Raw genomic sequence first — 27,942 nt, 5'->3', positions numbered from 1 at the left:
TTAGCAAAAAAATATTAATATAAAAAATTTACTTTTTTATTAAACCAATTTCCAACAATTGGTTAAACTTTTTAAGTCACTTAAAAAATCTATTTCTTGATTCAGAACTATCATGGATGAACAAAACTTTCAATGCGAATGGTTGATTTGAATTTCAAGGACTTTTTAAGCACCATGTTAAAAAATTAGCTGTTTTCAAAGAATTCCAGGCCTTGACTTTTTTGTGTGTCAAAAAGCAAGCACTTTAAGGACCTTGTGCGAACCCCGTGTACACTAGTACTGTATTTTGCACACCTGCATGTTGTGGACAGACGCTTCAGAGGAACAGATGTCACATCAAAAGAAATGGTCTTTATTATCAAATACTACATTTCAGTCATCAAACCTTCATCAGGCATCCTGTTGTATTTAGTAATAAAGATGAATATAAATGAAGACAGTGCAAGACTTTTCTATTTCGATCAAGACTAAGGAGTTCCAAATGGAGATCGTAATATATTTTTTATGATTGAGCCACCAGTTAAATCAGTGGACATCAACACATCTGGACACAGAGATCTTCTGTCACATAGAATGATGTGGACTGACCACCTCCTCCCCAGGCTACACGCTCTCAAAGAGCACTTACGAAACTGGCCCCTGTAAATGTCCGACGGGTTAGTGATAGTAAAGTTTCAAGTTTCAAGGGTTAACCTTCTGTTGTGTGGCAGTGAAAGGGTTGAACACTACGCAAAATAACTTGTCAAACCACTGGATATGATTGATCTTTCACTGTAGGCTAATACTAAAACCATGACAAATGATCCGCTTGAGTATTTTTTTTATTAGTATTATTATTATTATAAAAGAAAAACAATGATGTACATTTAACTGCACAATATACAGTCCTCAGGAAAAGTCTACATACAGTTCACTCCAAACAATGTAAATGATCTGCAATAAAACATTTATGATTTTTTTTCACATCATTATATGATATTTATGCAGAGGTTGCAGACAGATATAAAAGTAGATTTCATAACTCTAGACTACACTATATGAATGTCATGTAGCTTTTACACCTTCTTGAACTGACCATCGTCATCGACACCCAGTCAGACCTTTCATAGCCGGCCTCAGAGAAGGCTACGATATGCAGGGATGTGGTCAGATATTTAACATTTAAAGGAACACAGCAACATTATGGGAAATGCGCTTACTGCCTTCTCCAGAGTCAGACAAGAAGATAGATTTCCTTGACCAAAAACACCTCTCCCAGAGTTTTAAACTAGGCTAGTGGTCCATAATCCGCTTCCATTAATTTGTGCTAAGCTAGGCTAGCTTGCAGCCGGATAGCTTTCTAGATGGTAAGCGCATTTCCCATAATGTTGGTGTGCCCCTTTAAATTACAGATACAAAAAAAAATGTCACCATAGCCAGGTGTTTGAGTGATGAATGTATCAATAGTCTCACTTCACCAGAGTGATGAGTGTATCAATAGTCTCACTTCACCATAGCCAGGTGTTTGAGTGATGAATGTATCAATAGTCTCACTTCACCATAGCCAGAGTGATGTGTATCAATAGTCTCACTTAACCAGAGTGATGAGTGTATCAATAGTCTCACTTCACCATAGCCAGGTCTTTCAGTGCATGACTCCTGTGTTTTTTGGCTTTATAACCCGGCCGAAGAAACTCGATCTTCCTCTTCTTGGCTTCGATCTTATTCTTGTTCTTTTTCATCTTTTTCTTGGCAGCGACATCGGGTTTAGCTACCGCCTGGGAGGAGGAGGGGAGGGAGAGAGAGAGAACAATGTTAGAGAAGGGTGAAATAGAAAATGCAATACGCAGTCACATTCTTGTAACATGCAGTCACATGGAGAATGACTCTTGCTTCCCTCTCAGCATATCTACACAAGGAAAAATGTGTTTAACGGTGCTATAGATAAAATTTGTATGTAATATTATTATTATTTTTATAAATAATACACCCACACAAAAGTGTGGAATAAAAGTATTGCTTTCCCCCCCAAAAGAATAGGGAGAGAGAAAGAGAGAGAGCGAGACTCAGCCCCTGCCTCACTATTGGATGCATCTGAGCGTTCCCAGGGATAGCTAACATTAGTTAAGGCGAGGATGCAAAGTATGTTAGACCATTGGACCCATTGCTCGCAGAGTTTTCATTACACACATAAACAGCGTGACTCATGAGAGAAGTTGTCACAGAGTCGAACGCAGGGCTGATGTGTAGATGTCATAGCTTCTCAAATTGAAGGTCCGCGCTGCTCTGAGTCTATTATGAAATGACAATTGCGCGTCGATACGCCCACTACGCAAAGCTATTACTCGCACACTGTGCTCCTTCCGGTTCGCACAAATCTTTTTAGGGGCAAATGCGAGTGAAATGGTCATTTACATTTAGTCATTTAGCTGAACGCTTTTATCCAAAGCGACTTACAAGTTCTGTACGACAAGTCATCAGGAAGGGCACAACTCTATCAGCTGAGTAACAATGTTCATCAAAGTGTTGAGTGCTACAGTGTAGGTTAGTTTATTAGGACGACAGTAAGGTTAGTTAGGGTTAGAGTATTTTATTTTTATTTTTGATTTCACACTGTAGAGCCCTGTATAGCACCTTTAATATGACTTTCTGAGCATAATTTATAATTTGTATAACTTGAATCGAATCATGCCATGTCCCTATGTGTGTTGTTGGTACATACCTGCATGGCCCGTTGTCGTTTGCGCGCAGCGCGTCTCAGAGAGAACTCCTTCTGGGTGGCGGAGAAGGCCAGGGAGAACTTCCCCAGGCCCACCTGTCTCTTCAGCAGCTCTATGAGCTCCTGGGCCAGGTTCTTCAACGTGGGGTCTAGAAGGAGGGAGGGAGAGAGGGAGGGAGGGAGGGAAGGAGGGAGGGGGAGGGAAGGAGGGAGGGGGAGAGAGAGAGAGACGGAGAGGGGAGGAGAGAGAGAGGGTGTGGAGAGAGAAAGAGAGATGGAGAGAGAGAGAGGGGGGGAGAGAGGGTGTGGGAGAGAGGGAAAGAGAGTGTGGGAGAGAGGGAAAGAGAGAAAAACAGAGAGAGACAGAGAGAGGGAGAGAGAGAGAAAGGGTGTGGGAGAGGAAAAGAGAGAGAAAACGAGAGAGAGAGAGACACAAACACGGTAGAGTTTAATGTTAGGTAATGGTGGTGGGTTGGGGTTTGCCGCGGTTCTCAAAACGTTCTCATGTCAAGGACCCTCAGATACGAGTGAATGATCATTGCATTTATATAGCGCTTTTCTAGACACTTGCTTTTTGTAGGGTGGAAAATGGCCTCCTTCACCACCACTGTGTAGCACCCAACCTTAGGCTATGCAGGCTCAATGGCTGCCATACACTGGCACCAGGCACACATCACATACACAATAATAATAACTTTATTTGTATAGCACTTTTCATGCAGAAATTGCAGTTCAAAGTGCTTCACAGCAGTAAAAAATACAGGCATAAATGAGCATAAGAAAAAAACTTTAAGAAAATAACTTGTTGTGATTATTGCATATTATAATTAGTGATAGCAAGTATAGCATAGGGACATAGAAGTAAAACTGTATATTGTATAGTAGTGTTAGTGTACATAAGACCAGTGCCTTTAAGGCGTAGCTCAACATTGTATTGCAATTATCTCAGGATTTATTTAAATGTCTATTTTATCATGTCTATTCTACTTATTTTATTACTATTTACTATTATTTACTGTTGTATTCTTGCACAATCAAAGCGGGCATGGCCAACCACATTTCACTGTATGCCCTGGTATGTATTTGATAAATAAACCTCTTGAATCTTGCATAAAAAAGATAGAGAGGTAGCAAGGTAAGGTAAATCACAGTTTTTCACATTAGGATCTAGCATCCCAATAGGCCTGATGGCTGAAAGGACTGAGTGTGTGTGTGTATGTTAGGACCCAGGGGCCGGCAGGGGCTCTGTTACCCTGCTCTGTGTGTGTGTGTATGTTAGGACCCAGGGGCCGGCAGGGGCTCTGTTACCCTGCTCTGTGTGTGTGTGTATGTTAGGACCCAGGGGCCGGCAGGGGCCCTGTTACCCTGCTCTGTGTGTGTGTGTATGTTAGGACCCAGGGGCCGGCAGGGGCTCTGTTACCCTGCTCTGTGTGTGTGTGTATGTTAGGACCCAGGGGCCGGCAGGGGCTCTGTTACCCTGCTCTGTGTGTGTGTGTATGTTAGGACCCAGGGGCCGGCAGGGGCTCTGTTACCCTGCTCTGTGTGTGTGTGTATGTTAGGACCCAGGGGCCGGCAGGGGCCCTGTTACCCTGCTCTGTGTGTGTGTGTATGTTAGGACCCAGGGGCCGGCAGGGGCTCTGTTACCCTGCTCTGCATAGGTGCTGTCCAGCTCTCGGTACAGCGGGGAGATGATGGTGGTCAGGTAGGGGCCCACGTGCTCTTTACCCAGGTCCATGGCCACGGCCCCCAGGAACTTAAACACACACGTTCTCTACAGGAAGACAAGAATATTTATTAAAACATAAAATGCTACGACCTCTAGAATCACATAACGTGCGTGCGTGCGTGCGTGTATGTGTGTGTGTGTGTGTGTGTGTGTGTACCTTTAGAGGTATCTTGGGAGTATTGGCAGCTTCTCTCTTGGCCATTAGTGCCAATTTCTTTATCATCCACAGGAGCGAAGGAGGTCGATCATCTGTGTCATCGTCCTGCTCCTCCTGCTGCTCCGGTTTCTCCTCCTCCTCCTTCTCCTCCTCCTCCTCCTCCTCATTGCCTCCCTCTTTCTTCTCTTCCTCTACAGGGGTCAAGCAGTGTTATAATGACAGCCTTTTAATGTTTTTCAATGTAAAATATGCATGGACATTAAAGCTGCACTAATAATAATAATACACTTTATTTGTATAGCACCTTTCATACAGAAACTGCAGCTCAAAGTGCTTCACAACAGAAAGAAGACATATAAAATCACAGTTTTTCACATTACGATCTAACATCCCAACAGGCCACCTTGTTTATGGTTTGATTCAGTTTTAAATAGACAATAATAAAAAGAGTAAGATAAAATAGACAGACAGAGTAAAATAGTGAAATAGTGCAGTGCAAAACTAGAGAATATTAGCACCCTGTGGATGTTTTTGGATCTTTTGGAGAGAGGGGGGGGTGGTTAGAAAGAGAGAAACCCGCCTAATCTTTCGCCATCGACTAAAGACGCACTTCTTCAACCATTATCTGAAAAAAGATAAAAAAATAAAATAGCTCTAACCCTAACTAACCTTACCGTCACTTGTCCTAATAAACTAACCTACACTGTAGCATTCAACACTTTGATGAACATTGTTACTCAGCTGATAGAGTTGTGCCCTTCCTGATGGCTTGTCGTACAGAACTTGTAAGTCGCTTTGGATAAAAGCGTCAGCTAAATGACTAAAGTAAATGTAGAGAGAGTAGGGAGAAAGAGAGGGGGAGATAGAGATAAGGAGGAGAGAGGGAGGTAAACTGCACCATGTTTAAACATTTGATGTCAGATTTTCTATCCATCACTGATGGCTGTTTGTTCAATAGTCATTCTGGTCCCAACTTGGAGGCCTCCTTCTGCATAAAACACGCGAACCCCGCAGGAAAACATACTAACAGCTGTCAACACCTTGTGTTTAACCCTTTCACTACCACACTACAGACGGAACCGTCTGTAGTGTGGTAGTGAAAGGGTTAACATTCTGTAGTGTGGTAGTGAAAGAGTTAACCATTTGTCGTGTGGCAGTGAAAGGGTTAATATTCTGTATTGTCGCAGTGAAAGGGTTAACCATTTGGTAGTGTGGTAGTGAAAGGGTTAAATACCTTGTTGCTTCTGCGACTCTCCGTTCTCTTTCTTCTCCCCCTCCTCCACTTCCATAACTTCCTGGGTGGAAGTGATGTCAGACTCAGGGGAAATTAAGTAGATCACCTTGGCAACGAACAGCAGGTTCTTTATCACCTGAAAAGGCGGGACAACATTTCTTTACCGTCAAGTCATGTCACTGTTGAGATGCCATATCCTTGCCAAAGGAACGACTCAACTTAAAACAGGACCTTTCAATTTCACGTAAAGGAAGTTCCCAAAATAAAATGTAAAATGTTATATTAGGAGATAAGCTAGACATGGCTCATATCATTAAAATGTATATTTAATTTCTCAATCATATTTATGGTATTCTCACAATGTGGCATGCATTTCCTACCAATATAGCACAGTACCATAAACACAGCTCATTGGTCATGTCTGGCACACATTCTGTGCCACGCAGTTTGCCCATCTTATACCACTCTCTGCCAGTGCTGTAAGCCTATGGAGTCGCTCACCTTCTTTGCAGGGCTATAACTTTTTAAATATTATAGCTATATCGACATTACTATGGCCCATTCAAAATCGGGTATATCATTCCGGATGTGGGAACGTTATATTTGTCCATTCATACATTGTCGTGTTAGTACCGTCGTGAATATAAGTATGTTTTTAGAGTGTTATAGCAGTAATTCCTAGAACGCGAGTTATAGGCCCAGACGCATATTATACATAATCGATTGGCGTTTCGTTCCTATACACGATATATAAAAAAATTCAAATGCATATACATTATGCTCCATCATGCGTGAAGGAAAGGGGGGGGGGGGGGGGGGGGGGTCGTTTATGATTCCTTGATTGTCAGTAACGGCTTTCCTTAGTACAACATCATACGTTGATCGGATGGATTGCAATGAAATAAATGGACAATCGAGCTGGAATTAACGTTAGATTCCTCTTACCTGTGGCCAATGAGTCCGGAGAATTTTTTTTCCAATAATTTTATTTCGATCTGCTAGATCCACTTTCCGTTTGTATGACGCAATAAACGCCGAAAGCATATTGATTCTTGCGTCTCGAAAGCGATCCCATGCACTCAAGTATTTGTCTTGATCAACATAACAAGATAGCTCTGCCAGAGGATTTTCCCACATCCGGTTTAGAGTGGAGTGCAACTCGCCCGAAATCCACCAGGCGGCGGTATTGAGGCGTTGCAATATCAGACAGGGTCCAGCTGGCTCCCGGAGCCTTCCTGGATGAATTATGATTTTTTTTTTTTTATATCTACTTTTTCTCCCATTTTCTATTTTTCTCCCATCCCAATTTCATATTGTGCAATTCTACCCTCCCCTGTCTCGAATACTGTTAGGCCATGCCTCCCACTGGCTGGCTGCAATGTGGACGAAGCCTTGCATCACGTGTCCCCTCCGCCTGAATACTTTAGACAACAAATGTTTGTTTCCGCGTCTCTGATTGGCCAGGTCATTTCTGGTCATGTGACATGTACGCCCAATCGTGGGACCGCAAGTGTCTACACTGGTTAAGCTTAGGCGCTCTTTCGAAGTTGGTTAAGGTTAGAGTTTGTCTTAGAGCATGGCGATAGAACGCCTGCCCTGATTCCGACGGTTAAGCTTAGGCACTCTTTCGAAGTTGGTTAAGGTTAGAGTTTGTCTTAGAGCATGGCGATAGCACGCCAGGTAGTTTGCAGGCTGTTAGACCCGGAAATAGGCGCAGAACTTGCTGTCCCACGATTGGCGCACATGTCACATGACCTGGCCAATCAGAGCGCAAAACTCGAACGCGGAAACAAACATTTGTTGTCGAAAGTATTCACGTGTCCCCTCCGGTACACGAGGAGGCAGCCGTCAGATCTTTTCACCTGCACAGCGAGATCTCTCAGCGGCGAGGGTCTGCGTGGGAGGGACACGCCACCCCATTGCTTCCTGATTCTTCTGCGCAGGCGCACCAACCGACCTGTAGGAGTCGCTGTCCACAACGTCCGATCCCCACCCACCAGCTTCCCACCCCTAACACTGCCAATTGTGTTAGTATGAACGACCAGCCAAGCTGGTAGCAATGCCGAGAGCTGGGCTCGAACCCAGCATCTTCTGCACTAGTGGCGAGCGCCTTGCCCACTGCGCCACTTAGCCGCCCGATGAATTATGAATGTTAATAGCGAATAAAGGAAATAACGATCATAAAAACGAGTAAACTCGTTGTTGGCGTTATTAGATTGGCGGGCAATAACGAGTAAACTCATATTAGGCGCAGGATGTGTTAATAATAAGGCCAGGCCGTTAACGCCGTTACCGGCCTAAGTTAACGGCGGACTCTTATCGCGCAATAAAATAATTACCGCCATTAATCTATTCTCAAAGTTGGGTCTGGGAGCCAATTACATTAGCTGATGTACCGTAAATCCTCGAATAGTGGAGGGTATTCAAATAGAGGACGGGCCTCTTATAATTGTTTTATTTCTTTTTCATGTCGTGATATAGAATGAGATAAACTCTTGCCAATGCAAATTAAGTGCTGCCTTTCTCTACCGTTCCCGCTACACTGACTACGGTACATTAACGTTGGCGTTAGCATTAGCGTTAGCTAACGTTGTCATCATAGCTAGATCTGTGGTGTCGGCTGGATGACGTTGGCTTCGTTTGCAAACGCTAGTTAACGTTCGCTATCTATATGGCGTTGGCAGGCGGGGCTGGCGTTGTCCAGTTGACATTACAGATCATGATGCCGGGCGGCTAGGTGGTGTAGTGGGCAAGGCACTCGCCACCAGTGTGGAGACAATAGGATTCGCGTGTTCGAATCCAGCTCTCCACATTGTTTTCAGTTTAGCTGGTCGTCCGCAGTAATACACATTGGCCGTATTACGGGGAGGGAAAACTGAAGGGTGGGGATCGAACGTTGTGAACAAGCGACTCCTACAAGTCGGTTGGTGCGCCTGCGCAGTAGAATCAGGAAGTGTCGGGGGCAGCGTGAGCCTCCCACGCGTTACTCCTCGACACTGAGAGATCGAGCTGCGCAGGTGAAAAGATGCGACTGCTGTTACCTCAAGTACCGGAGGGGACTTGTGCTATGTATGACTTAGTCCACATTGCAGCCGGCTTGTGGGAGGCAAGAAACAGCGTTCGTGACAGGGGAGGGTTGAATTGGATGATACGAAATTGGGATGGGAGAAAATATAGAAAAATGGGAGAAAAAGTGGATAAAAAAAAAAACAGATCATGATGCCATGATAGCGTTAGCTAAAGCTATTGCCTGCATGTCAACTTGATTGGACTCCGGTAGAGTCGAGAAGGTACCACAAGCAAAATGGTCCGTGCGGGCCCCGCAACCTAGTATAGACAGTTCCAACTTCAGTGTGTGAATTACGTTAATCCACCACAGTTTCACAATTACTCAACTGCACTCAATATTTAAATACCAATGTTAGTCTAAATAAATGTAGACAGACAATGTACGTATTAAAAAATGTAATGGATTATGTCCATGAGTGTCATTTTTTGAAAATAAGGCCTGCCTCTTATATAAGCCTCTCTCTAATAAAGGCCTGGTGCTCTTTGCAGCTGAGGTAAATACAAGACCCGTCCAATATTAGAGGATTTAAATTGTAAAACAATTTATTAAACACAAGTACATCTTATTGAACATTATTTTGATATTTCATTACCAATTATCATAGCAAAACAGCTTTTTCAAACAGTCTGTAATGCATTTTGGAAACGGGAGATGGGCTCATGGTGTAATGGGCCACCTGGCCTGAGAAACGTAAGGAGGAAAGAAAAAGTAAGGACTTACTTCTGGTCATTATTTGAGTAGAACACACATATTTTGAATGCCTTCGGCAGACTTCAAATAAACCATTTTAATCTAGATTAACTCCAAAATTAATCTATGCCCACCTCTAGTTAATAATAATCTTGTCATTTTATTACAATTGCATTACAAATGATTGTCTTCCCTATGGATATGCAAGGTAAACTGTGAGGTGCTTAATTGACGATGTAGTGGTTCACACCCCCGTCTCTGGAGCTTCACATCCTACTACATCAGTGAAGAAAGAAATACGTCAGGCTCTTGGTTAAAAGAGGATCTGAAAATAATAAGAGAAGTGTTTGTGTACCTGCTCTCCTGACGCCGTCTCAAGGAACTTGGATTGGAGCTGGTAGCAGAAAGACATGACCAGCTCTCTCATCTAGAAAGAGAACAGAGGGAGGGAGGGAGGAGTGGAACAAACAAAAAGTGGATGGAGGAAGGGAAATGACAATTATTTCAAATTCACCAATTCATCACAAATAAACATGTGTGTAACCTGAGTCTAGAACGGTGTACCGGTACCCTCCACCACTTCCCTGATTCTATTGTACTGTAAATTACCTTATCGAATGGAAACACACTTCTGTTATGCTACCTTCTTGTCCAGGTTTGTTGTGATGAAACACACCATATCATCATTATTATCCTTCCTCATGCAAAAATGAAAAGAGCACTGGACCGCGGGGCTAAATGTATATATAGTGTTCTTACCTTGTATCTGATGTAGGGCTGCAACGATTAGTCGACATAATCGACGATGTCGATTATAAAAAATCGTTGACGAGAAATTGTTGCGTCGATTAGTCATTAAAATTAAAATTTATTTAATTTTTTTTTTTTTTTTTGTGCACTACCTATCTTTGTGAGAGTGGCTTCTCAGGGTTCCAGACAACATCATAACATGATGATCCCATAGCAAATTTTGGACATTGAAAACATTGTTCCCCTGCAGGAGATGATGATCAGACTAGACACACAATACATTACACACGCACTCCTCTCACTCACACACAGCGATCAGAGTAAGACACACACACATACACACTCCTCTCACTCACACACAGCGATCAGAGTAAGACACACACACATACACACTCCTCTCACTCACACACAGCGATCAGAGTAAGACACACACACATTCACACTCCTCTCTCTCACACACAGCGATCAGAGTAAGACACACACACATTCACACTCCTCTCACTCACACACAGCGATCAGAGTAAGACACACACACATACACAAATTACACAGTACACACCTCTCACTCACACAGCGATCAGAGTAAGACACACACACAAATTACACAGTACACACACTCCTCTCACTCACACAGCGATCAGAGTAAGACACACACACATACACACACACACGGACTCCTCTCACACACAGCAAACAAAAGTTATTTAAAGTACACTTCCACTTTAATTTGTATTATTTAATTTATTTATCTTGTTATGAGTGATTGCTGTATTGTTCTTCAAATACATTTTCATTTAAAGTGGCTTAAAGATCCAAATTAAAATGTTTCATGAGTCATTATTTTAATTTGCTATGGGATCATCATGTTATGATGTTGTTGTTTGGTCCTGACAAGAGTCTCAAAGTCTGGGGTGATGGTAGACAAGCAACTCTGAGGTCATGCTCAATGTCCAATCTGTTCCTCTGCTCTGTCTTCAGCTGGACCAGAGCTGAGAAGCCACTTTCACAAAGATAGGTAATTAAAAAAAAAAAAAAAAAAAAAATTGTTTACATTGGTTTTCGATTAGTCGACTAATCGAAAAAATAATCAGCAGATTAGTCGACTACCAAATTAGTCATTAGTTGCAGCCCTAATCTGATGTAATGCAAAAGAAATAATCCAATTATCTGATCGCCATTTGAAGTACTTAGCGCGGAGGTCCGTGCCACGTTCTACAGTATTGCATATTGAGGGGGGGGGGGGGCCTCGCAGATGTATCGTTGAAACAGGTTACCTCGCCTGAGTATTTAAACCACGCCTGCACGGCATGGATCGTCCCAGAAAAGAAACTACAGCATTCCCAGTGGAGTGCAATACCAGCTGGAAGGCGTAGGCGGCGGTATTTGCCCTTTTGCGAGCTCAGACCCATTCCCAACATCAGGCTGGATGGATGAAAATTTATGGATATCACTAATAAAAGAAATAACGATTAAAACCTGACTATACTCGTGATTGGCGCTCAAGCGATGGCGAGTTAACCCGACTATCATCGTTAAGGGGGAGTGAGTTTACTTGCAGTACCGCTTAGGGATGGGCATGAGTAATTGATTCCTCGATTACTCGTAGCTATGAGAAAAATAGAAATTATAAATTTTTATGAAAAAAGTAGGGATGTCCGATATTATCGGCTGATATCGGCATTAAAATGTGATATCGAAAAATATCGGTATCGGTTTTCAATTTTTTTACATTTCTATAACCTTTATTTACCCAGGCAAGCAAGTAAGAACAAATTCTGATTTTATTTATTGTCAAAAGTATGCATAATGTATTAATTCCACAACAAGAGATATGTAAGGGATAATGTATAGCTACGAGGTCATTGTCGCAAAATAATTGACCGACACGGAGTTTAAAATACCGAGCCGCCTCGGCGAGGTGTTTTAAACGTCAGTGAAGGTCAATTATTTTGCGACAATGATCGAGTATAGCTATACATTATCCCGCTTATTACATGGCTAACTTACTAACAATATACCTACCGGTAATTCATTTTACATCGACTCGCAACAGTAACACTGGTTCTGGCTCCGCTGAGTGCTCGTCGCTCTGCCCCCCAGCAGCTTCCCCGGCAGCCGGCAGTTTGCACTGATGTCAGTGGGCTTGATTGCGAACAGCTGCGCACAGCGGTCATTATTGTGGGCTTGATTGCGAACAGCTGCGCACAGCGGTCATTATTGTACCACAGCGGTCATTATTGTCTGATAACTGACCTCTGACGCGCGCTATTGACCAATCACAAGCAAGCATTTCGCCGTTTTTGAATGGGGCGGCTACGTGGCGTAGTGGGCAAGGCACTCGCCACAAATGACGGAGACGCTGGGCTTGCCTGTTCGAGCCCAGCGCTCCACATTGCTTTCAGTTTAGCTGGTCGTTCATACTAATACACATTGGCCGTATTAGGGGGTGGGAAACTGATGGGTGGGGATCGGGCGTTGTGGACAGCGACTCCTACAGGTCGGTTGGTGCGCCTGCGCAGTAGAATCAGGAAGTGTCGGGGGCAGCGTGAGCCTCCCACGCGTTACTCCTCGCCACTGAGAGATCGAGCTGCGCAGGTGAAAAGATGCGACTGCTGTTACCTCAAGTACCGGAGGGGACTTGTGCTATGTATGACTTAGTCCACATTTCAGCCGGCTTGTGGGAGGCAAGAAACAGCGTTCGTGACAGGGGAGGGTTGAATTGGATGATACGAAATTGGGATGGGAGAAAATATAGAAAAATGGGAGAAAAAGTGGATAAAAAAAAAACATATACGTGAATGAACAAAAATAAGTTAAAAAGAAGAATATTCTAATATATATATTTAAAAAAAAATAGATCTGGATTTTTCTTTAAAATGCCCATCCCTAGAACCGCTACGTGCCACAGTCACTTCACAACACATGAAGTCCATCGTGACTGTGGATATACTCACGGTACCTCCATTACACTACCTTCTTGTCCAGGTTTGTTGTGATGAAACACACCATATCGCTGTATATTCTGCTATGCTACCTTCTTGTCCAGGTTGGTGGTGATGAAACACACCATATCGCTGTATATTCTGCTATGCTACCTTCTTGTCCAGGTTTGTTGTGATGAAACACACCATATCGCTGTATATTCTGCTATGCTACCTTCTTGTCCAGGTTGGTGGTGATGAAGGCTGTAGCCACCGGGTGGGACTGACTCTGGTCTCCTTCCTCTGAAGCCCAAAGGCTGAGCAGCTGGTCCGGCTGGTGGGCGGCGAACAGCTGGCCGAACAGCTGAGAGGCCGTCAGCCACACCCAACAGTGGGGGTAGCGTAGGTGGGCTTCGATGTGACCTGGCGAGAGAGGAGGGTACAATTGCTAAATCCAATTCCATGACTATTCCATAACTATAGGGAGGTGTAGTAGTGGTTTACGTCATTGTTGTTTCCGGCCGGTCCACCTTGCTGGAAATTGCAATGTATTTCCAGCAATGGGACACATTTCTAAATTGTCTCGTTTAAAACAAATAAAGCGTGAACATTGGCATGGTGTACCTTTCTGTGTGTGTTCATCTACAATCTATAGCTCAACATGAAACAATTAGCAATTAATCGTAAAATAATTACGTATAATTTTTCTTTTTGATCCACTTTTTCTCCTTATTTTTCTATCTTTCTCCCATCCCAATTTCATGTATCCAATTCTCCCCTCCCGTCTTGAACGTTGCTCGACTATGCCCCCCACTGGTCGGTTGTAGAGAGGATAGAAGCCTTGCATCACGTGTTCCCTCCGGCACACGAGGAGGCAGCCTGTCGCATCTTTTCACCAGACAGCGCGGACTCTCATTGGCGAGGTGTAACGCATGGGAGGCTCACACTACCCCCGCCATTTCCTGTCTCTGCTGTGCAGGCGTCTCCCAACCGACCTGTAGGGGTCGCTGTCCACAACGTTCAATCCCCAGACTGGGATTCAATACCGGAGTCTCTTGCATTGGTGACAAGCGCAATCTCCGCTACGCCACCCAGCCGCCCTATAATTACGTATAATTTCATTTCAACCAAAAATGCTTAAACAATAATGTTAGTGATAGAAGGGAACTCATTTTGTGCAAAAATGGCAATGTTCATGAGGCAGAATTATTAGCCGATAATACATTTCCCCAATGATAAATCCCTATACCGCGTGGAAAACTAAAGTGACGTCAGACTACACCTCCCTCTACCATGATATATAGTATCCATGATGTGTGTGTGGGGGCCCGTACAGATGATATATAGTATCCATGATGTGTGTGTGGGGGCCCGTACAGATGATATATAGTATCCATGATGTGTGTGTGGGGGCCCGTACAGATGATATATAGTATCCATGATGTGTGTGTGGGGGCCCGTACAGATGATATATAGTATCCATGATGTGTGTGTGGGGGCCCGTACAGATGATATATAGTATCCATGATGTGTGTGTGGGGGCCCGTACAGATGATATATAGTATCCATGATGTGTGTGTGTGTGGGGGCCCGTACAGATGATATATAGCAGTGGTGCCCAACCAGGTAGATCGCGGGCTGATTTCAAGTAGATCTCGATTAATAAAATTATATTAAAAAATAAAATAAAATAAAAATCAACTCTGCCTCTCCTTGTTAACTACAACAAGCAATGCTGTTTGTTATTTAAGATGAGGTCGGACTCGGCACTGACAGATTTGTGTTCATTATGCTGCTTTTATAAAGCCTCAAATGACGGCTTACAATATACAATTTGCTGGTAGCTCTCGGCTAGGTGGTAAATTAAAAAGTAGATCTTGGTTCAAAAAAGGATGGGCACCCCTGATATATAGTATCCATGATGTGTGTGTGTGTGTGGGGGCCCGTACAGATGATATATAGTATCCATGATGTGTGTGTGGGGGCCCGTACAGATGATATATAGTATCCATGATGTGTGTGTGGGGGCCCGTACAGATGATATATAGTATCCATGATGTGTGTGTGTGTGGGGGCCCGTACAGATGATATATAGTATCCATGATGTGTGTGTGTGTGTGTGTGTGTGTGTGTGTGTGTGTGTGTGTGTGTGTGTGTGTGTGTGTGTGTGTGTGTGTGTGTGTGTGTGTGTGTGTGGGGCCCGTACCCCAGATGCTGTGCAGAGTGTCGTGGGGCTTCTTCAGTTCCAGCAGGCCGCAGTGTCTCGTCAGCTTAGTGAACAGAGTCAGATAACTGAACAACAACCTGTCTGCTGCCTTCTCGTCACGCTCCTCCTCTATCTGAGAGAGAGAGAGGGGGGGGGGGGGGGGGGGCAGGGAGAGATAGAGAGGAGGGAGAGAGAGAGAGACACAAGGAGGCAGGGAGAGAGGGGGGGCGCAGAGGGAGAGAGGGGGGGGGCAGAGAGAGACAAGGGGGCAGGGAGAGAGGGAGAGGGGGGGGGGAGAGGCAGAGGGAGAGAGACAAGGTGGCAGAGAGAGAGGGGGAGAGGGAGGGAGAGAGAGGAGGGAGGGAGAGAGACAAGGAGGCAGGGAGAGAGACAAGGAGGCAGGGAGGGAGAGGAGTAAGTAAAGTTTGTTTATATAGCACCTTTCACAGACCATAAATAATAATAAATAAAAAAGACATAAAAGATTTACACAGAGCATAATTCGCCAAACGCCTGTTTAAACAGCACATTCTTTAGCTGCTTTTTAAAAGTGTTTACAGAGACCACAGATCTATGGTCCAAGGGCAGAGCATTCCATAGCCTGGGGGCCATGGTTTCGAAAGAAGAGAGAGAGAAAGACAGAAAGAGAGAGACAAGGAGGCAGGGAGAGAGATAGAGAGGAGGCAGGGAGAGGGGGGGAGAAAGAGAAATAAGAGGGAGGGAGAGACAGAGGAAGGAGAGAGAAAGACAGAAAGAAAGAGTGCCACGGAGCGAGAAATCTCGTTTTTAATCGTTTTTATTTTTTATTAGCGATTTCCATTCATATTTCATCAATCTAGCCTCCTGTTACCACTGGAACTCTCTCTGAGCTCCATTGGGAAAATACCACCCCCTATCGTCTCTCCCTGTGGTACTGCACCCCATTGGATTAGACTGAATGAAAAGCATGGGGGGAAAAAAATCCTGCTTCCTCAATTTACTTCTCAGACAAGTCACCCGAGACGATCGGATTCATTCTGGACCATCAGAACAGCGTGGAATCGGTGTTTCGACCACCCAGCGTTGGATCAATAAACGCGATCGATATTTGGAATGGCGATCAGGAATTGGAATAATCTTTTTGGAGAACATCTGATCTGAGGTAAGGAATCTATTTTACCAGTCTTAGGATAATCAGAGCTTTTTTCACAGAGATATCAACGTGGGCCCTATGTGTGTGTGTGTGTGTGTGTGTGTGTGTGTGTGTGTGTGTGTGTGTGTGTGTGTGTGTGTGTGTGTGTGCGTGCGATCAGGAAATAAGAGATTTGATTTTTCAGCCCGCTTCTCTAGCGTGCATAAGTACACATATACTATCGATAATCTAGCGTTTATTTGAAAACGATTAATAAATAGGCTGAAAAATTACAACATGTTTTGTGTATTACAGTAAAGGGCGTTTATTACAGAATCTTCGGAAATCTTCTGGAAGTTTCAAGAAACGAGCGTTTTTCAAAATGGTATAAAACGGAAATGAACCGATTAAAAAACAATCTGTTTCGACAATGTTGACTGCAAACAAGTCATTGATAAGCGACGGCCAGATTAGACACATAGCCATAATTTAAGATGTCGTTTATGCGTTCGCAAATATGAGAGTGCTATCATTGAAGTGGGTGGTGGCACGCAACAAGGTTTTGAGACGGGGAGGCGTGGCATCCAAAGTGTTAAGGTACAACCAGAATGGCACAGAATGGTGAGAGATGCTTCAACTCATATGGAGCTGTGAACCAGTGAGACTCAAAGAATATAAACTGAGGAGACTCATCATCACACCAGGGCATGTGAAACATTAATACAAACTAGGGCTGACCCCTATTAGTCGAATAGTCGACGAATCGATCGAAAGGAGCCGTAGTCGACTGCCAACCTCTTAGTCGAACGCAAAAAAAAAAAAAATTATAAAAACATTTAATTTTCTTTATTTAACATTTTTTTATCATTCTTTCCAAAAGAAAAGAGGCCTAGAAGCGTGGCTAACGCTAATGGCACGCATCCCAGAGGCTAACTGCCTAAGAAAACAGGCACAGAGGAACTGAAAGAAGATTTCACCCATCTAATGAACACACTAGACTAGACAAATATCAAGATGTATCCATCAGTGGACCAATTGCATGCTTTTGCAGAGGACAAGAAGCCTTCCGTCGACTCCTTCAGACATTAAGCACCCCCACAGCCCAAATGGAATGATTTATTTTCTTCCTTTTCTTTCATAGTCGACTAATACCGGTAGTCAACTATCGGCTAATTTCGGCCAATCAAAGTCAACTATCCAAATCCTTAGTCGGGGACAGCCCTAATACAAACACATGTAAATAAGGAGTTATTTTCCGGCTTACGTCTTCATAGTTGTCGGGGTGAAGCTCTTTCTCTATGATTGGCAGCAGGTCGTCCAGGTGACGGGCAAACCCCTCCCCCTCCACCTCTACAAACAGACCACACAGCTGGGCTCCAAGACGCCGCAGATTGGCCTGCAGGGAGAGAGGGAGAGGGAGAGAGAGGGAGAGAGGGAGGGAGAGAGAGGGAGGGAGAGAGGATAGGGTAGAGGTAAGAGATGCACTGATAGCATTTTTAACCGTCTGCACCGACTAGGAGTACTAACTCCCCGCCAATCACCAACCACAGCCTACATGTATACCAACATTTGATTGGTGGCTGATGCTAATGTCTCACTGACGTGTGTGTGTGTGTGTGTGCATGATTATGTGTGTGTACATGTGCATGCGTGTGTGTGCATGATTGTGTGTGTGTACACGTGCATGTGTGTGTGTGCATGCGTGTGTGTGCATGCTTGTGTGTGTGTGTGTGTGTGTGTGTGTGTGTGTGTGTGTGTGTGTGTGTGTGCATGATTATGTGTGTGTACATGTGCATGCGTGTGTGTGTGCATGATTGTGTGTGTACACGTGCATGTGTGTGTGTGTGTGCATGCTTGTGTGTGTGTGTGTGTGTGTGTGTGTGTGTGTGTGTGTGTGTGTGTGTGTGTGTGTGTGTACCTTATCCCCAGCCATCCAGGTGCTGACGAAGGAGTACAGCGTGTTCTGGCCGGCGGGGTCCAGCTTCCCCAGCAGACCCTTGACGGCCATGGAGGCCATCTTCTTGCAGCGCGTCGAGTCGTCGTTGACCATGGTGAGGGCCAGCGGCACGAAGAACAGCCCGCTGTGCTCCAGCAGCAGTGTCTGAGGGGAGAGGACACACACGTCAAGTCAAGTCAAGGCATTTATTTATAAAGCACGTTTAAGAACTCAAGAGCCGACCAAAGGGCTGTACAATCAAAGCATAAAATGTCATGATATAAAATACAAAAATACAAAAAGGCACAGCAGGGACAAGACAGTACATTCAGAGAATAGAACAGTAAGCCAACACACAGCAGCTCCTAACATGAGGCTAGGTGCCCGTGCACGTGAAGCACCACTAGGGGGGCGGTGTGGCTAACGCTAAATGAGTGAGAGAGAGAGAGAGAGAGAGAGAGAGCGAGCGAGGGTCTATGAAGTGTTTTGCAATCACAAAATAGATGCATTGCAATGCATCAGCGTGAAAATACATTGATCTGTAAAACCTGATTGAAATAAATGTGTTTAATTGTGTCATCACACAACAAGGTGTGTTAGATGTATTTAATCAAGTTAAACATGTTGTGACTTGTGAGCTGTTGTGAGGGTTCATTTATTGAAATCACCCCCTAATACTGCCAATTGTATTAGTATGAACGACCAGCCAAGCCGGAAGCAACGCCGAGAGCTGGGCTCGAACCCAGCATCTCCTGCGTTAGTGGCGAGCGCCTTGCCCACTGCGCCACTTAGCCAGCCTATGTATGGTTTCTTTTGATGACACATCAAACTTTGTTGCAAGTCAATACTCACATGACATGTGCTGTACAAGTGCATGCGTGCGTGTGTGTGTATGCGTGTGTGTTCGTGCGTGTACCTGAGGGAAGGTTTGGAAGATGGAGGCCATCATCTCCAGGACGGACTCCCTGCCGGTGTCGTGCTCGTAGCCCAGCTGAGCCACGACGAAGTCCAGGTGCAGCCGCAGCTTCTTCTTACCCAGGGGGTAGTCCAGCAGGTACTTCAGGTAGATCTGTCAGGTCACAGCTTTATTACAGTACATCTAGTCCAGCAGGTACTTCAGGTAGATCTGTCAGGTCACAGCTTTATTACAGTACATCTAGTCCAGCAGGTACCTCAGGTAGATCTGTCAGGTCACAGCTTTATTACAGTACATCTAGTCCAGCAGGTACCTCAGGTAGATCTGTCAGGTCACAGCTTTATTACAGTACATCTAGTCCAGCAGGTACCTCAGGTAGATCTGTCAGGTCACAGCTTTATTACAGTACATCTAGTCCAGCAGGTACCTCAGGTAGATCTGTCAGGTCACAGCTTTATTACAGTACATCTAGTCCAGCAGGTACCTCAGGTAGATCTGTCAGGTCACAGCTTTATTACAGTACACCACGGGAGTGGTTCTAAACAGATGGATATAGCAGCTATCATAAGGACACATAGTACAACTGTAGATTGTATAGTATAGCATTGTATAATAGTGTACATAAGACCCAGTGCCTCATCCGTAGCTAACAGTGTATTGCACTATCGCAGGACCTAAGCATGTCTTACCATGCTTTTTGTAAAATGTATGTACATTATACCGGTTATGTCTTATTTTTAATACTTGTATTATTGCACAAATGTCTTATTCTCATTCCTATTCTTATTACTTGTATTATTGCACAATCGCTGCGGGCATGACCCCCCGCATTTCACTGTATGCTTGTATGCCGTGACAAATAAAACTCTTGACTTGACTTGTACATCTAGTCCACCAGCAGGTACTTTTAAATGTTCCTTTGATGCAGTCAGAGCTTGGTAAAGCTGCATTCTCCCACTATGCTCCCTTTTTATGGAATACGCTGCAAGTGAAACTTTGTCTAGAGGCACTTCCTACTGTGAATGCTTTTAAAGGTACGATTAGCCCTTCATGAAACATGTAACTGTTTTACCTGATGCTATTGCTGATCTGATTATGCTCCTTGCCACTGCACAAATGGCCTTCTGTGTTTGTATTTGATTTGTATGTTTTTAATGCTCTTGTTTTTATGTTGAAACTTGTTGTGTGCCGTGTTGGTCAGGACTCCCTGGAAGAAGAGATCTTGTATCTCAATGGGACATTCCTGGATAAATAAAGGATAAATTAAATAAATAAAAAATACCTCAGGTAGATCTGTCAGGTCACAGCTTTCTTATTGTACATCTGGCTTGTGGCTCCATTCAAATCAATTCAGGAAGTGGATTTTCTTCCAAATTCAAATACGGGAAATAATAATAATATATATTGCCTGCATAATATACGAATATCTTTTTGTTTATCATTGTTGATCTGTGTAATCATACATCGGCATATTTTTGTCTAAATTACTGCTAAAAAGAAAATATTAGTCACAAAATGTTAATTAAAGAAAGTATAGTTGTTTTGATACTGTATCACACTTTTGCTATGTGCTCGGTGAATTGATGCCTAGGTTACACACTGATTGAAGTGATTAGATACACTGACTGTTGGGATTAGAGGGATAGTAATAGCCTCTTCTCCCATTTCCTTCCACATGTTGTATAATGGGCTGGTTTTCATCCGAGTTCATTGATAAATATGGGTTGATAAATGTGTGGGAATGAGTGTGCCTGCGCACACAGGGAGCTGGGAGTAACCACCTGGATAAGCAGAGGAACACGCAGGAGTCTTGACACATGGAGACTGGTTAGTAGGGCTGACCTTAGATTTCTTTTGGAATTCGAAGCTTCTGGGCCGAGATTCGATTTTAATTAGAAGTTTCGAGATAATTTTTATTTTTATTTTTATTTTTTTTATGTTGTGGGACTTGTACAGCACTTTCTTCAACTTTGTCAGTGGTGTAAAGTTTAAACCTTTTTAAATCTTAGACAAACAAAATACTTTGCTTTCATGAAATATTGTAAGCCGTCATTTGAGGCTTTATAAAAGCAGCACAATGAACACAAATCTGTCAGTGCTGAGTCCGACCTCATCTTAAATAACAAACAGCATTGCTTGTTGTAGTTAACAAAGAGAGGCAGAGTTGATTTTGCACAAAAAAAAAAGCATATTTAAATTTTTATAATCAAATTTAATTTTCATATTCGAATCCCATGCCCATCGAACGAAGCTTCGAAGCTTTGAAGTATTTAAGACAGCCCTACTGGTTAGAAAACCAGTACCGTTTTGTCACCGGACCAACCAACTAAAACTATAAAAACTAAAACAAACTATGGGATGGACTGTCTGCCACCAGGTCACGCCGCTCAAGGGAACCGAGAACAGAGCAGGCGGAAGCTGTGATCTCGTCTACTGGGTATCAAACAGGAGGGAAGACTGTCACGTTTTAAACTGTGGATACCAAACAGAGAAGGTAAAGACGACTTTAAACTGTTAAACAGTAATCCAGAACTATGTTATTGCACTGGAATCTTTTTCTTTATATATACGGTATATATGTCTGCATTTTATGTGCTCATTTCATGTCTATTCTACTCTACTACTTATTGCACTGCACTATTGCACTATTTTACTCTGTCTATTCTATCTTACTCTTTTTATTATTGTCTATTTAAAACTGAATCAAACCATAAACAAGGTGGCCTGTTGGGATGTTAAATTATAATGTGAAAAACTGTGATTTTATTTTATGTCTGCACTTTATGTGCTCATTTTATGCCTGTCTTTTTTCTGTTGTGAAGCACTTTGAGCTGCAGTTTCTGTATGAAAGGTGCTATACAAATAACGTTTATTATTATTATTACTGATTTGGTAAGCTAACTGCAGACTGTTATTTCTCTTCCTTTGAAAACCACACCACCGTTTTCTCTCGTTTCCCCCCGTATACTACATTCCAGGTTAGGGCTAGAGTTTTGGATCGCCAAAATAACCAAACCCTAGACTACTCTAGTCTGTAACAGCTAAGTATTCGAGGTGAAATAATGAAAATGTGTTATTGTATGTGTGTGTGTGTGTGTATGTGTGGGTTCACATGCCTTCGAGCGACATTGTACTTATTTTATGCCAATTCTTAAGTCTGCACGTTTACATTGCACTACATTTATTGTCTTTTATACCTATTATTATGTCTGCAATTTATGCATTGTTTTTTTATTGTGTGCTGATTTTATGCCTAATTCATTTTATACTAATTGCTGTGGGCCACTCTGGACTGCGGTCAGGGAACAAAATAAGCACCGCCAAGCGCCAATGGCGTGTAGATTTACTCTTTGGCTGGTAAATTACAGAGGCTACTCGCCACCCTGGCGTGTAAAAAAATTGGGAGCCAACTTTCTGAATTTTCATAAAAGAAATAGCTTCTGTGGCAGCAGTCGCTTCTATACGTGACGTGTCTGTGTGTCCGTTCGAAGCATGACAAGTGGCTCAGATATTTTACTTGTCTGAAAGCTAAACTTACTTGTCCGAAATGTACTTGTGAAAATAAAGGCCTATTAATAAAACCGACAAGAGATTTGGACAATTATTATGATTTAATAACTTAAACACAGTGTGTGTGCATTTGTGTGCGTGGGGTATATACTGTATGATCAGTCCTCCAGCTCATCTTCACTCCCCATCAGCACCAGCTCATCTTTCTCATCTCCCCTCTCTCTTGACGACCAGGGGTTAAACCCTGTTCTACGCCTATAGTTGTATAGTTGTTATTACGGTATACCGGTAGTTGTTATTGCCATAAATAACACCATTCAAATAAATACGGTAATTGTATTTTTATTTGAAATAATTTCTTTTAACAATAGGCACATTAGATCCTAGAACAAAACAACCAACTTTTATTAAACATTCTATTAAACATTGTGATATTTTCGCGGGTCTCGTGCCAGTCAGTGTCAACTAAGCGAGCACTCAGAAGACGCTCGGCGTTTGTCCGGGACGCGTGAATACTTTACCCAACGCAGTTGTGTTTCCGCATCTCCGATTGGCCCGCGTGTTTCTGGTCATGTGACATGTGCGCCAATCGTGAGACCGCAAGTTTCTACACTGGTTAAGCTTAGGCGCTATTTCGAAGTTGGTTAAGGTTAGAGTTTGTCTTAGAGCATGGCGATAGAACGCCTGCCCTTCTTTCGACGGTTAAGCTTAGGCACTCTTTTGAAGTTGGTTAAGGTTAGAGTTTGTCTTAGAGCGTGGCGATAGAACGCCAGGTAGTTTGCAGGCTGTTAGACCCGGAAATAGGCGCAGAACTTGCTGTACCACGATGGCGCACATGTCACATGACCTGGCCAATCAGAGCGCAAAACGGGAACGCGGAAACACAACTGCGTTGGGGAAAGCATACACGCGCCCGGGACAAGTAATATTGACGTACAGAGATTGAAAGTTTCCAGTGTGACACTGTGAGACAGGCACTTTCTGATCAGATGGAATAACGTTACTATTCGTTTGGGGAATATATATATATATTTTTTTTTACTTGTCCAGTCGGACAAGTTAAATTGTATTATGCTTGTCCGACAATTTTTTTTACTTGTCCCGGACAATAGGACAAGCCTTAATGTCAAGCCCTGGAGGGTGACCTCAATTGTCTTTTGAGAATAAATAAAGGTTTGAAAGTGTGTGTGTGTGTGTGTGTGCGTGCGTGCTTGTGTTGTGTGTGTGTGTTTGTGTGTGTGTGTGTGTGTGTGTGTGCGTGCGCGTGCGCGTGCAGATACCTGTTGACACTGGACTCGGATCGTGCTGTTGCCTCCAGTAATCGACAGCCTGGCGACCTTCTTCATCACCTCCTCCATCTCTGGGACCACCAGCTTCCGGTACAGGATGGCCTGCAGAGGGAGGAGACACACTGTTAGATTAGCCTACATGTCAAACCAGTTGAATAAATAATAGATATCAAGATTCCCTAATTTTCCCTCATCTGGGATGGACCCCCCCCCCCCCCCCCCCAAAATTACAATTCCACGATTTTCCAGGAATTCCACGACCAGAGAGAATCTCTGAAAGCAGGCCAAAGCCTTCATGGTCCTCACCTTCAGCAGGCCAAAGCCTTCATGGTCCTCACCTTCAGCAGGCCAAAGCCTTCATGGTCCTCACCTTCAGCAGGCCAAAGCCTTCATGGTCCTCACCTTCAGCAGGCCAAAGCCTTCATGGTCCTCACCTTGAGCAGGCCAAAGCCTTCATGGTCCTCACCTTGAGCAGGCCAAAGCCTTCATGGTCCTCACCTTGAGCAGGCCAAAGCCTTCATGGTCCTCACCTTGAGCAGGCCAAAGCCTTTATGGTCGTCACCTTCAGCAGGCCAAAGCCTTCATGGTCGTCACCTTGAGCAGGCCAAAGCCTTCATGGTCCTCACCTTGAGGCTTCATGGTCCTCACCTTGAGTCTACATGGTCCTCACCTTGAGCAGGTCAAAGCCTTCATGGTCCTCACCTTGAGGCTTCATGGTCCTCACCTTGAGTCTACATGGTCCTCACCTTGAGCAGGCCAAAGCCTTCATGGTCCTCACCTTGAGTCTACATGGTCCTCACCTTGAGCAGGCCAAAGGCGGTGGCCTGGCGGGACTGGTCATATATGTCCTCCTCTGCGTATCCTAGAAGCACCTGCAGCTGAGTCTCCGTGATCTTGCACTTCTTCACGTTCTTTACCGCGATGGATATTGTCTGAGGAAGAGAGGGGTGAGAGGGAGACGACGTGTGGTATATGAATGTGTCTACAGTATATGATGTGTGGTATATGAATGTGTCTAGTAGACGATGTGTGGTATATGAATGTTTCTACAGTAGACGATGTGTGGTATATGAATGTGTCTAGTAGATGATGTGTGGTATATGAATGTGTCTAGTAGATGATGTGTGGTATATGAATGTGTCTAGTAGATGATGTGTGGTATATGAATGTGTCTAGTAGATGATGTGTGGTATATGAATGTGTCTAGTAGATGATGTGTGGTATATGAATGTGTCTAGTAGATGATGTGTGGTATATGAATGTGTCTAGTAGATGATGTGTGGTATATGAATGTGTCTAGTAGATGATGTGTGGTATATGAATGTGTCTAGTAGATGATGTGTGGTATATGAATGTGTCTAGTAGACGATGTGTGGTATATGAATGTTTCTACAGTATATGATGTGTGTGGTATATGAATGTTTCTACAGTAGATGATGTGTGGTATATGAATGTTCCTACAGTATATGACGTGTGGTATATGAATGTTTCTAGTATATGACGTGTATGAATGTTCCTGCAGTACCTTGAAGCAGTTCTGGACCAGGAGGAAGTTCTCTCCGCGAGCGGCGCCGGCTTTAGAGTAATCGTTCAGCAGGACAAACAGCTGCTTGGTCAGCTGACCTGCACTCAGCTCCACCGCCGGCAGAGGGAACCTCAACAACCAGGTGAACGCTACCAGGGTCTCTGTTATCACCTGGGGGGAGAGAGGGGGGGGAGAGAAACAGAGGGGGGGGGGGAGAGAGGGGAAGAGAGAGAGAGGGGGGGGGAGGAAGAGAGAGAGATAGAGAGAGAGAGGGAGGGGGGAGAGAGAGAGGGGGGGGTAGAGAGAGAGAGAGAGAGGAGATAGATATACAGAGAGGAGAGAGAGACAGAGACAGAGAGAGAGGGGGGGAGTGAGAGGAGAGAGAGGGAGAAAGAGAGAGAGAGAGAGAAGAGGGGGGGAGAGAGTGAGAGAGAGAGGGAGGGAGAGAGAGAGTGAGAGCAAGCGTTTTAAACATCAAAGAAAGCCAGAAGCTTTAGGTTTAAAAAATTCCATTTGTCATTTGCGAAGAAAATTATTACTTTGTAGCTATTGGAATCTGGTGAGTTAATTAAATGTAACCAAGGCAGAGTAAGTACTACGAAGGAATCAGTTCCTATCGTATATTGTGGTTATAAACAATCACAACGTGTGATAACAAATAAATGAACACAATGTGAATAAATGATCTTAACCCTTTCACTGCCGCACTACCAAACGGTTAACCCTTTTCACTGCCACACAACAGCCGGTTAACCCTTTCACTGCCACACTACAGAAGGTTAACCCTTGGCGGCTGGGTGGCGCTGTGGACATTGCACTCGTCACCAACGCATGAGACACCGGGTTCGAATCCGGCTGTCGGCGTTGCCTCCGGCTTGGGCCGGTCGTCATACTAACTCAATTGGCAGAGGTAGCGGGTGGAAGTCGATGGGTGGTAATCTGGTCGTTGTGAACAGCGACTCCTACAGGTCGGTTGGGGGACGCCTGCACAGTAGTGTGAGCCTCCCACACGTTACACCTCGCCAATGAAAGTCCGCGCTGGCAGGTGAAAAGATGTGACAGGCTGCCTCCTCGTGTACCGGAGGGGACACGTGATGCAAGGCTTCTATCCTCCCTACAACCAGCCAGTGGGGGGCATATGCGAGCAACGTTCAAGACAGGGGAGGGGAGAATTGGCACAGCGGCATTGGGATGGGAGTAAAAATAGAAAAGGAGAAATAGTGGATAAAAAAAAATAGAAGGTTAACCCTTTACTATCACACTACCGACGGTAACCTTCGGTAGTGTGATAGTAAAGGGTTAACCTTCTGTAGTGTGGCAGTGAAAGGGTTAAAAACCACGCCAACACAAGTAAACATTTGTACAAATCAACAACACAACTTTTAATCACATTACAGGGTGCCACCTTCCCGCACGTCTCACTGAAACACACACACCTTGACGTGCATGGAGTTGAGACATTCGAGCAGCAGGACTACAAACGGGTCCAGCATCTGCAGAGCCGAGGCTTCAGAACACGTCACTTTGGCTTTCTTCAGACTCAGGTGGAGCAACTGGAGAAACAAGGGTTACATTATTTTTTACAACAGAAATAAAATAAATTGTTATTACAGAGAGAGTTAAGTACAGAAGAAAGACAAGGTACAGTTGGGTACCGACAACGAATTCCAGGAACTGGTACCGGTTCAAATGTGAACGCAGGGTTCCCACAGACATTGCAAAATGAAATTCCAATGACTTTCAAATACTTTTTTAAGCACTTGTTTTCATTTTAAAAGGGCATTTAAAAGGGATACAATTCACTTTTAAATGCTGTTTTTTTATAGAAAAAATAAATCTGATCCAATAGTAGTGGTTACGTCATTGCTGTTTCCGGCCGGTCCACCTCGCAAAACGCAACGTATTTCCCCATTGCCCATTTCTAAATCGTCTCGTTTAAAACAAATAAAGCATGGGGCGCCCAAGTGGCGAACCATGTAACGCGCTGCGTCGCGGCACAGCCGACCCGGGTTCGATTCCCGGACCCGGCGTCATTTGCCGAATGTCTTCCCCCCACTCTGTCTCCCGCTCTTACTCTCTCTCTCTCTCTACTGGACTGCCCAGTAGAAAAAAAGCGATAAACGCTAAAAAATAAATCTTTAAAGGTGGTCAGGTGGCGTAGCGGAGATTGCGTTTGTCACCAACACCGGAGACGCTGGATTCG

The 27,942-nt window shown here is 44.0% G+C and overlaps 1 protein-coding gene across 1 annotated transcript in view; it reads right to left on the bottom strand.

The window, feature by feature from the left end:
- Nucleotides 1-862: 862 nt before the first annotated feature.
- Nucleotides 863-27,942, bottom strand: part of utp20 (UTP20 small subunit processome component) — a 118,058-nt gene continuing 90,978 nt past the window's right edge. The window contains 15 exon segments of the mRNA XM_084331035.1: nucleotides 863-1,757; nucleotides 2,702-2,847; nucleotides 4,343-4,469; nucleotides 4,582-4,772; nucleotides 5,816-5,951; nucleotides 9,931-10,002; nucleotides 13,482-13,669; nucleotides 15,453-15,585; nucleotides 17,828-17,959; nucleotides 18,482-18,664; nucleotides 19,416-19,568; nucleotides 24,206-24,316; nucleotides 25,015-25,146; nucleotides 25,740-25,910; nucleotides 27,176-27,292. Of these exon segments, the coding sequence (XP_084187161.1) occupies nucleotides 1,602-1,757; nucleotides 2,702-2,847; nucleotides 4,343-4,469; nucleotides 4,582-4,772; nucleotides 5,816-5,951; nucleotides 9,931-10,002; nucleotides 13,482-13,669; nucleotides 15,453-15,585; nucleotides 17,828-17,959; nucleotides 18,482-18,664; nucleotides 19,416-19,568; nucleotides 24,206-24,316; nucleotides 25,015-25,146; nucleotides 25,740-25,910; nucleotides 27,176-27,292 (2,148 nt within the window). The 3' untranslated portion in view covers nucleotides 863-1,601.

The sequence above is a fragment of the Notolepis coatsorum genome (genome assembly GCF_963971535.1).
Source record: "Notolepis coatsorum genome assembly, chromosome: 15".
NCBI lineage: Eukaryota > Metazoa > Chordata > Actinopteri > Aulopiformes > Paralepididae > Notolepis > Notolepis coatsorum.
The sequence above is the reverse complement of the archived record's forward strand: the minus strand, read 5'-3'. Positions and strand labels throughout refer to the sequence as shown.